Source organism: Rhinolophus sinicus, linkage group LG07 (genome assembly GCF_036562045.2).
Source record: "Rhinolophus sinicus isolate RSC01 linkage group LG07, ASM3656204v1, whole genome shotgun sequence".
Taxonomy (NCBI): Eukaryota; Metazoa; Chordata; class Mammalia; order Chiroptera; family Rhinolophidae; genus Rhinolophus; species Rhinolophus sinicus.
Genome location: NC_133757.1, coordinates 131,128 through 141,639, shown reverse-complemented (window position 1 = coordinate 141,639; position 10,512 = coordinate 131,128). Strand labels below are relative to the sequence as shown.

Sequence of the window (10,512 nt, the reverse complement as noted above, 5' to 3'; positions counted from 1 at the left end):
ACACCTCTTCCGACATCTTGCACGTACACTGCACTGGAGGAAACTATCATATGTTTAAATGTGTACTTTCTGCCGCCCGTCACTGACCTCCATGAAGGCTGGCTCGCCCGACTACGTGAGGCAAGAGGGAGGCGCCTCCCGCTCCTTCTAGTTGGTCACCGTTCCCCTGTCTCCTTTGGAAGGAGACACGATCCGCCTGCCCGGCAGGCCCGACTTTTCCTCTGTGGAGACCCTCGCCCACACTTCCCAGCAGCCAGGGCTGCGGCGCCTGCATCCCGCCCGCGTCCTGCGCGTAGGCCAACGGTGATACACACCCCTCTACGCTCGCCCTCGCTCTCCCTTGCGGCCCGCAAAACCTGCCGTCCCCAGGCACCATCCTGGGCAGTGGGCCGGACCTCCAGGGGAAGCCCCGGGCTCAGCCCAGAGGGGCTTGCGGAACCTGGCGGGGTTGACGCGGGGACTCACCACGCGCCGCCTTCCACACCCACCCCCGCCTCCCCCGCTCCGCGCTCGCGCCCCGGCCCCGCCCCGCGCCCTCATCCACCTCTGGCCACACCCCCTGCCCCGCCTCCTGCCCCGCCCTCCTCCCCGCCTCGCTTCTCTGTCCTGCCTCCAGTCTCCTCCTTACTCTGCGCTTCGGAGCAGCGGGGACACGCGGGGACTGACGGGGACGGCGTGATGGAGTCGAGTGGCGGCATCACGGAGCCCCCGGCCCGCGGCCCGCGGGTGCTGGTGGTGGGCGGCGGCATCGCGGGCCTGGCCGCGGCGCAAAGGCTCTGCGGCCACCCGACCTTCCGGCACTTACGGGTCCTGGAGGCCACCGCCCGCGCTGGAGGTCGCATCCGCTCGGAGCGCAGCTTCGGTAACGGCCTGTCCCGGAACTCCTTACCGGAACCCTTTCCCAGAGCCAATTCCTGGAGCCTAACGGGTGCTGCTTGAGCCCTGTCGTCTCCCGCCCGGCCTGGGCCAGGCTTAACCAACCCGGAAGCCTCACCTGGCCCGAGTGAATACCCGCTCCTACCCACTCAATCAGCCAAAGTTCATTGGTCCCCGAAACTCAGATTCCCTGCCGGGGAAAGGTAGCCTATGGCTGTATACAGGTGCCCCTGGATTTTGCCCCCAGCAGCCTGCGGTTAGCTCCCAGGCACCCATGCCCACCCTCCAGTGCCCTCCCCCAGCAGGTGCAGGCCAGCACCCCCCTTCCCCCATCCCCGTCAGGTGTTCCCCTTAAATTAGGTCTGACCAGGCCTTTCCATGAGGGACTGTGGTCCGCAGGGACCCTGTGGTTTTCAGAACATGTTTGGGAAGGGCACGGCTGGCTGTGGTCCAGGAGAAGAGCTAAAGGACCACCTTTGTGAGGAGAGAACCTCAAGGTGGCATCTCGTGTCCCCTCCCAGGTGGTGTCGTGGAGATAGGTGCTCACTGGATCCACGGGCCCTCCCAGGGCAACCCTGTCTTCCAGCTGGCTGCCAAGTACGGGCTGCTGGGGGACAAGCAGTTGTCAGAAGAGAACCAGCGGATTGAAACTGGGGGCCACTTGGGTCTGCCCTCCGTGTCCTATGCCAGCTCCGGAGGAGGTGTGAGCCTTGAGCTGGTGGCGGAGATGGGCGCTCTGTTCTACAGTCTCATAGACCAGACCCGGGAGTTCCTGCACGCAGCCCAGACCCCGGTGCCCAGTGTGGGAGAGTACCTCAAGGCGGAGATCAGTCAGCACATGGCCAGCTGGACAGAGGACGAGGACACCAAGAAGTTGAAGCTGGCCATTCTGAACAACTTCTTCAACGTGGAGTGCTGTGTGAGTGGCACCCACAGCTTGGACCTGGTGGCCCTCGCACCCTTTGGGGAGTACACTGTCCTGCCAGGGCTGGACTGCACTTTTCCCGGGTATGTGCATACTGTACCCACCCAGCCAACCCTCCCAGCACCCCAGGCCCTGTCCATGTACCCCAGGCCCCTTGGGACCTCTCCCGTGCACCACGGGCTCCCTCCACGCACCCCGGACCCCCTCCATTTACCTCAGGTCAAGGTTTGGGAGGCAGGCAAGGTGTGGGAGAGACAAGGGGACCTTTTGTTTTCCTTGTTTGAGAGAGATTGGTCGTTTATTTCCCTAGTTTTGCTCATTTAAGAAAAAGGAAATAATTATTTTTTAAGACAAAGTGATTAATGAAGGAAACGCATCTTGTATGCTTTCTCCTCTCATGTGTACGAGGCCCCTTGTGTGCTAAGTGCTGTGTGAGGGCTTCAGCCTCAGGTGGGCAGACAGGCTCTTCCTTGTGCGGTGGCTGCCCCTCCACTAGCATTGGGGAGACACTTGCAGGACTGCCCTGCTGGACTCTCCCAGGTGCCACATCTGGCATTGCCACCCCAGGGCTCCTGCACAGGGGAGGGCCTTTATGTCTACAAAGCACAGAACAGCGCTGGTGGGAGGGGGGCCTTGTCATTACCTTGGGAGCTTGGAGCCCTTTGCTCTTTGACCCTCCCATTAGCTGTGGAGGTGGGATTAACATTCCTGTGGCGGATCAGAAACCGCAGGGGCAGCCCTGGGTGAGGCGGCCCCGCCCTCCCTGCCTCCCTGCTCCTGGGTACTGGGCTGGTGGAGCTCGGAGGCTACTTCAGTGTCTCGCCCGCAGGCTGGGCCTCTGAGCAGTGCCAACTCCTCTGTCTCTCCTAGGGGCTACCAAGGACTCACGAACCACATAGCGGCCTCTTTGCCCCAGGACGTGATGGTTTTTAACAAGCCTGTGAAGACCCTTCACTGGAACGGGTGCTTCCAGGAAGCCGGGTCTCCGGGGGAGACGTTTCCCGTGTTGGTGGAGTGTGAGGACGGAGGCTGCTTCCCAGCCCATCACGTGGTCCTCACCGTGCCCTTAGGTAGAGCCCCGCCTTTCCACCCCCGGTGTCCCTGGCCTCTGGCTTTCTCCCACCTGGCTCACCTTTTCAGTCTAAGTTTTGGGTAGATTTACTCGATGGTGTTTTGTAGTAATCGCTGGCTTTGGAATTAGGAATTTCACTCAGAGAAAAGGCAGTCAGCTGTCCTGCTTCTGTGGAGGTAGTTTAAGGCAAGGTTGGGAGACCTCCAGAGGGAAGATCCCCTGGGAGAGAGCGTGATTGCCTCTGGAGGTTAGGTCCCTGGAGTAAAAGTAATCGAGGAAGCAGTCATGTAGATAATTCTGTGTAGTTCTAGACCTGATGCCTTAGACGGAAGGTTTGAGTAGGAGGTGGCAGTTTGATAAAAGGTGGAGATGGTTGAAGTTGTGCCAGCGTTCTTTACTCCTCAGGCAGCGTGGGGACTTACCTGTCCCATCCCGTTACACAAATGTCAACAGAGAGAAGTCAATCGCCCAGATTCACCAAACTCGCAGGTGTTAGCGCCCATGTGAGATGAAGTGTCTCCTGTGTCCTCCTCACCCCACCCTGGTGGTGGTGTTGACATGTGGTGTGTCCTTTCAGAAAGCTTGGGTGTGGCAAGCTCACTCAGCACCCAGCTCCTTTGTCCACAAATGGAGCCATCTAGACGTAGCAACATATTGTTTGCTGCTCCGTTGGTTTTTCCTATTTTCTGGCTTAAAACTTTTTGTAATTGTTTCCATAGCACACACACAGCTGCATCACAGTCTTTAATTTAGTCATAGTTGCTGCTGCCGACCCTTGTTCAGTGGATGTATTATTGCAACTGTCGGTATTGTTCCCAGGGAGCTAGGACCTGTCACACCTGCTCTTTCCACATAGAATTTTCTTGTATGTAGGTATCACTGCTTAATCTTACTTGATGTTGATGGCCATTTAGGTTGTCTTTACTTTTTCTGTCTCACACAGTGTTTAACATGCACATTTAAAAACACTTGTGTCACTATGTCTGTGGGATCGGTTTCAGTAGCAGACCTGCTGGGTTGGAAACGTGACAGGCAGGTATGGCTGTTTGGCATGGACCCCTCTGTGGGTCCTCACGGCAGGTGCCTCGCTTCCTGTGGGCTGTCCATCTTCTCTTACTGACTTGCGAGCTATTGTGTCTTAAAGAGATTGGGGTGTGCTGTCACATCTCTCCAGGCAGACTGGTTCTCATGTGGCTTCTGGTGAGGCCTGTGCACCTCCCTGCTACTCCACTCGGACTCTGAGCTGCGTGCTCTGCAGGGGTTGAGAGAGAGGCAGAAGGCTCAGGAATTCACACAATGTGCCCTACAGAGCATTTGGGCACATTGTGTGAACTGTCCCTGCCCTAGCAGGTGGCCAAAGGGCCTTCTGTGTCCCTCCACTGCAGTCTGGCCACCGAGGCTGTGGGTCCCGAGCGGGCATGGTGTGTCTGGGGGCCTCTTCCTCTGATGGGGCCAGTGGGGTTCCCGTGGCCATTGATTCTACTTTAGAGACTTAAGTGGTGTAAGTCGAGTCCAATTATGAATTCCAGGTTTCCTTAAAGAACACCTGGACACATTCTTTGAGCCGCCACTGCCCGCCGAAAAGGCAGAAGCCATCAGGAAGATCGGCTTTGGGACCAACAATAAAATCTTCCTGGAGTTCAAGGAGCCCTTCTGGGAGCCGGACGTCCAGCTCATCCAGCTGGTGTGGGAGGACGCGTCGCCCCTGGAGGATGCTGCCCCCACGCTGCGGGACGCCTGGCTCAGGAAGCTGATTGGCTTCATAGTCCTGCCTTCCTTCCAGTATGTATGCTCCCTCTCGCTCTGATGGGCTGGTTCCACGGCCTTTTGGGTTGGGATCCAGCAGTGTGTCCATTCCTTGTGTGGCATTTCTGGGGGGCTTAATGCTGGGTATCCCAAGGGCACCCCAAGCACTGATGACTGGCAGACACCTTGGTCCTGACCCCTGCGGGACAGACGGAAGCCCACAGAATGCATCTTGTCAGCCTCTCAGGGCCTGGGATGTGCTGCTGGACCAGAAGTCATGTTCACAGGGGAAAAGGATTTACCAAGATGCTGGGCAAGCCGGGGCTTGTCGGTTACAGAGGGAGTTTGAAAGACCACAGTGTCCCTAACTGGGAGCCAGTGCTTAAACTGCTGTGATGATGGGCTGAAACATCCTTATGAGTCATGGGATCTTAGACACATGACGGGGGGGTAAGTGGTGTGGCCCAGGGGTATAGCGTAAACACCAGACATGATTCCAAGTCTCCATGCAGAGACGTGGTGGGGTTGGGGACCAGGATAAGGGAAGGGCAGTCTCCTCCAGCTTGTAAGGGGACCCTGTGCGTGTCCTTTGCCCTGAAGATAAAGCTGATATCCAGGGGCTTGGACACGTGCCCAGGTTGTGGCTGGGCGGTGGCTCGGTCAGCGGGTGTGCTCAGCCACCTGCTCCAGGCATGGCTGTGCAGCTCGTGCTCTGTGTTCAGAATGTCATGAGGACGACGGTCCCGGGTGATCCTGGGACACTCTGTGGCCCAGGACAGTGGCTGTCACACTTTGTGGTCTCAGGGCCTTATATACTCTTAAAAATTATCGGGGATTCCAGAGAGCTTTTGTTTATGTGGGTTGTATCTATACATTCACCACATTAAAAACTACATCTGAGAAATTTAAAAATATTTAGTATTTGAAATGACAGTAAACCTATTCCATGTTAATAAATAAAATTTTAATGAAAAATAACTATTTCTAAAAACGAAACTTAGGGAGAACGGTGGCACTGCCATGTCTTTCGCAGATGACTTTAGTGTCTGGCGTTGGTGGGCAGCTGCCCGGTTGCAGGTTCTTTCTGGTTGAAAGGCGAGATGATTGGGGCTCACACACACATGTAGCGGAGGAACGGAGTTTAAACGGGTCTCAGGTAATCGCGGGTTCTTTGGCCTACACCAAACTGAAGAAGTAGTAGTTTCTTAAAGGTTAGCTGCACTGAGTACTCTGAAGCCACATGATAGATTTTCACTCTGTTCCACTAAAATCCAGTGCCTGTCTCGTACTCTGAGTGGATCTCTTTCCTCTCCATGTTTTTGGTCATTCTGAAAACGGTGGTTCGTTCAGTCTTCCAAATGTTGATGCATTTCATGCACAATATTAAAATATTAAATTCATTACTGTCACCACTGATCATAGAAGTCTCTTGGTATTGGGAGCCCATTAAGCTGTTGGTGACAGATACAAGTTTTCTAAAATTCTAATTCTTCCTCGATAGCTTAAATTTTATCATCCGCACTAAATTCGTGCAGTTGTTTTCTTAGTGACAAACACACTTGCTCTTTTTCAAGATAGTGTGTGCCATGCACCTAAGCCTGTGGTCTGTCAGTCACTCTGAAATGGTGTTCATGAAAGAAGTGGCTTGTTCAGTGGGCACCTCAAACCATCGAACATGGGCTGTTGGCAAGACGCTGCTGCCGCTGTCCACAGAAGTGCTTGGTGCGACGCCTTCCCCGACCCATCACACATTAGAAAGATGAGCGTTCCAGAGTCCAGGCCTAACATACCCAGTAACTTTTATAGCTTCATCGAGCACACCTTCACGTGAACTTAGCTTTTCTTAAAGCACGTGTGTGGTGGGAACACACTGTGTCGCCGCCTCCCTCCTGCTACGGGCCAGCAGTGAGTCCCGTTGGGCCTGCACGGCGGTGCAGATGTTGGCAGAGGGGCACAGCAGGCCCCGTGCAGTATTCTGAGGAGTTCTGACCCAGCAGGGCCCCTGGCTCTTTGTGGCCCACGCTGACCCAAGGACAGCTCCCTGGTGGACCCTGTGTGGGTGTTGGCTCCCTGCACGGTCGCTGGGTCCTCGCTGAGGGACCCAGGTGATGGGTGGAGGGCTGGGCCCGACATAGGTTGTCTTCCCCACGCAGGCCTGCCCATGTCCTCTGCGGGTTCATTGCTGGGCTCGAGTCTGAGTTCATGGAGACGCTGTCGGACGAGGAAGTGCTCCAGTCTCTGACCCACGTGTTTCGCAGGGTGACAGGTACAGACCATGTGGCCACGGCTTGCCTGGTGCCCCCTGCTGGCTGACCTCTAAGCAGGGACCAGAAGCCCTAACGGAGGTCTGAGTTGGCCTCTGAACGTCCAGGGACAGTCCTTCCTTGTCTTGGTGGGAGCAGTTACCTGAGGAACTGAAATGGCTTTGCAGACACTTTCCACTCCTTTCTTCTGGAATGTGCCATCAAAATAAATGCAGCTGTCCTTAATCAGAGCTTCCAAGATGAGCACGCTGAGGCTCAGCACAGTAACGCCGTCACATGGTGGTGCATCGGGCGCAGCCTGCCATGGGTGGTGGTACCAGTTGGCGGGTCCTGCTTTTTGGGTATTCCAAGTGGAGCAAAGCGGATGAGACGGGGAGAGGCTGTCTTCATAACTCCTTCCTGCTTAGCTTCTTTCATTTTAAACTGCTCAGTCTTTCAAATGGTAGACGCACTGCAGACACGCAGCAGGCGTGCCAGCTAACATGTGACATCTCTGTGGTTCAGGAAACCCAGAGCTCCCTGCACCCAAGAGCGTGCTGAGGTCTCGCTGGCACAGTGCCCCGTACACCAGGGGCTCCTACAGCTACGTGGCGGTGGGCAGCACCGGGGACGACATTGACCTGCTGGCTCAGCCCCTCCCTGTGGACAGAGAGAAGGCCCAGGTATGATGTGACCGCTGGGTGAGGAGGCAGCAGGTCTCGCTGCAGGGCCTGTGTCCCCAGGACAGACCTGCAGCTGCTGGAACACGAGGGAGTGGTGGGTAGGGCTGGGACCCCTGACACTCAGAACCCATTTTCTTTTTGAAATTAAGAATAATTTTAAAATGTATTATTTTTAATCAGAATTATACACGCACATAACTTAAAGCATCAGAGAATTCACAGTTCCGGCTCAGAAACTAACAACACACGATAGGAGGCTGGTGGAGGGCACCTCATTGCCCCCTCCCCAGAATGCTTTAGCTGACCCTCTAAGGAACGTGTATGCCACCACTTTTTATAAAACATTGAATTGTGGAAAACTTCACATGGATACGAAAGTAGTAGAACCGTTGGGTCCCCGTCCCAGCTTCCTGCCACTGCCTCACCCCTTGCCCAGGCGGCCCTGTATGGGCCTGTGTGCCACTATTGACATCACTGTTTTGGCAGATACTTGCATCTCTAAAGGACAAGACCACCCTCCTAATGTGTGATTAAAACATTGCCATCATAGTTCGAAATGATTGTCCAACACTCAGCGTGGAGTTTTCCACGTGCCATGGTATCGCTTCAGTGTGCGTGCTTGATACTGTTACTTCTCGAATTTTCAGTTTAGGCGTTAGTGACTGACTTCTCACTGTGGCACATAAGGGTTTAGCTTCTGCTTCTCTGCTCACCCAGCGCTCTGACCGGGTAGTTTTGGAGAGCGCGCCATTCAGTGTTTACCTGGAGCGCCTTTGCTCCAGGTGCTGCAGTGGTGGGCGTCTCTTCCTGCCCGTTTGTAGGTGTCAGTGTGACCCCGTGTGGATGTACAAGTGAGGTGAGTGCATGTGAGTGTGAATGTGTCTCTGTGAGTGAGCAAGTGTGCACGTGTGTGAGGGTATACGTGTGAGTGTGTGTGTGCATGAGCGAGTATGTGCGAGGCTCAGCTTTCTGTGCACTTCTTTGCCTGGGTTCTGCTAGCTGCCCACGTCATCTCCCTTCCTTCCCCGCAAAGGTGTCTGTCGGCTTTGGCCCTTATAGGCGCCGCTGGGGCCTGGCCCCGCCCACCGCGGTCCCGCCCCGCCCCCTCCTGGCGCCTCTTCCTCCACCTTTGCCTTCGTGCTCCTGGTGCCTCACTCCTGCTGGACCCTGATTTCTGTGTTGTGCGCCATCTCTTAGTTTGCTGCCTTGCTTTGTTAGATCTTTTATTCCAGTAGCTGCTTGAGAAAGGGATGGGTGGGAGGTAAAGTTTTAGAGAAAGTTTGCCCTTATACTTTTTTTCTACCCTTACACTTCAGGTGCTCCAGTCCTGAACACTATGTAACAAACCCCCATACCCAGTATTGGAAACTACTTCATTATGCTGACAGGCTCTGTAGGTGGGCACTTGGCATTGCTTGTTTCTGCCCCAAGGTGTCTGAGGTCTTGGCCAGGAAGACTTGAGCCACTGCCCCCAGGACTCTGCCAAGTCTGGGGTCATCTGAGGCCCTGGGTTGGGATGACTTGAAGGTGAGCTTGTCTGGGACGTTGACTGGCGCGCCTGGCTGTGGGCTCTCTTTGTGGCTTGGGCTTCCTTACAGCATGGGGGCCTCAGTGCAATGGCTACCAAGGGCTCCATCGCAGGTGGTCCAGAGAGCCAGAAGCTGTATCGCTTCCTGCGACCAAGCTCGGAAGTCAGAAAGCCCCACTCTGCAGCACTCCACAAGCTTGCCCAGACTCCAGGGGCGGGACACAGAGCCCACCTTCTTGTGGGAGCAGTCCAAGAACTTACCGCCCAGTGAAAGCCCCGCAATGCACACAAAACCCTAGTTTGAGAATCATGCCTTCAGGGTTTTGAAGACTTTCTCCAGTGTTGCTATTGGGAAGTCCAAAGCCATTTGGAGTCCTTCCTTGTGTCTGATTTTCAAATCTTAGGAAGCTTGGAAGAGCATTTGGCTCCCCATGCACTGGGCTTATCCATCTCAGGCTGGGCCTGGCACCCGGGCTTCCTTCTGAGCCCCGCACTTGTCAGCTGGGAAGTTCTTTTGCATTATTGTATCTTTGCTATTTTTCTTTTCTCTTTTTCTGGGATTTCTGTTGCTTGGATGGTGGACTTCTGGACTGGTCTTCACATGTTCTTGTTTTTTTCCCTCTTCATTGCCATCTCTGGTTTTTTGGTGTTCTCCATGTTGTCTCCGAAACCTGTTGAGTTTCTTGTTTGCGGTCATGGTTAATTTCCAGGTGCTTGCTGTCCGAGGCGTCCTTCACAGCTGTGCTTTCCGTGACGGCAGCACCTATTCTCGTGGCCACATCAGAGTGTGGGGTTAGGTGAAGAACAAGGCCACACACTCACCAGCTGCAGTGAAAGGCTTGCAGCTCAACCCTGGGTGCCCGTGCTAACTCCAGCCCTTCTTTGCAGCTCCAGATACTGTTTGCGGGGGAAGCCACGCATCGGACATTTTACTCCACCACGCACGGGGCCCTGCTGTCCGGCTGGAGAGAGGCCGACCGGCTCATCCAGGCACAGCCACCCGGGCCCAGGCTCTGAGCCTGGCCCGCTCCTCCCATGCAGGGAGGCTGGCACCATCCTTTCCTCTGACAGATGATGTTCGGCCTGGCTTGAGACTTGGGATGCATTGTAATTGGGGTCAGCTCTCTCACTTTTCACATCTGTCGCCAAGTCTGACCAAGTCTGACTAGAGCTGGGGGCGAAGTCTTCCTGGAGAAGCAAGACACAGGTGCCGCTGTGGATGCTGTTGGCGTTGGCTCACATATAAAGTGTGTTAAAGCCTCCGGTGTCCAGACTCATCCTTAGGCCTCAGAGCTGCAGCATCTGTGGCTTCTGTCTTTGACTTGCCTCAGGCCCAAGTCATTGCAGGGCCCTGTGCCCCCGGTAGGTGGCCCACCTCCCCTGGACCCCCTGGCCTCTGGGTGCTGTGGTTGCCCCTCATCCTAGTTATTTCAGGTGCC

General features: G+C 55.3%; 1 protein-coding gene across 1 annotated transcript; it reads left to right on the top strand.

Annotated features, from left to right (window-relative positions):
* The first annotated feature begins 547 nt into the window (after positions 1-547).
* Positions 548-10,333, top strand: PAOX (polyamine oxidase). Its single transcript, XM_019728327.2, has 7 exons — positions 548-862; positions 1,398-1,884; positions 2,672-2,871; positions 4,403-4,655; positions 6,773-6,885; positions 7,388-7,545; positions 9,962-10,333. The coding sequence occupies exons 1-7, from the start codon at positions 679-681 to the stop codon at positions 10,088-10,090; spliced, it is 1,524 nt and encodes a 507-aa protein (XP_019583886.2). The 5' UTR covers positions 548-678; the 3' UTR covers positions 10,091-10,333.
* The last annotated feature ends 179 nt before the right edge of the window (positions 10,334-10,512 follow it).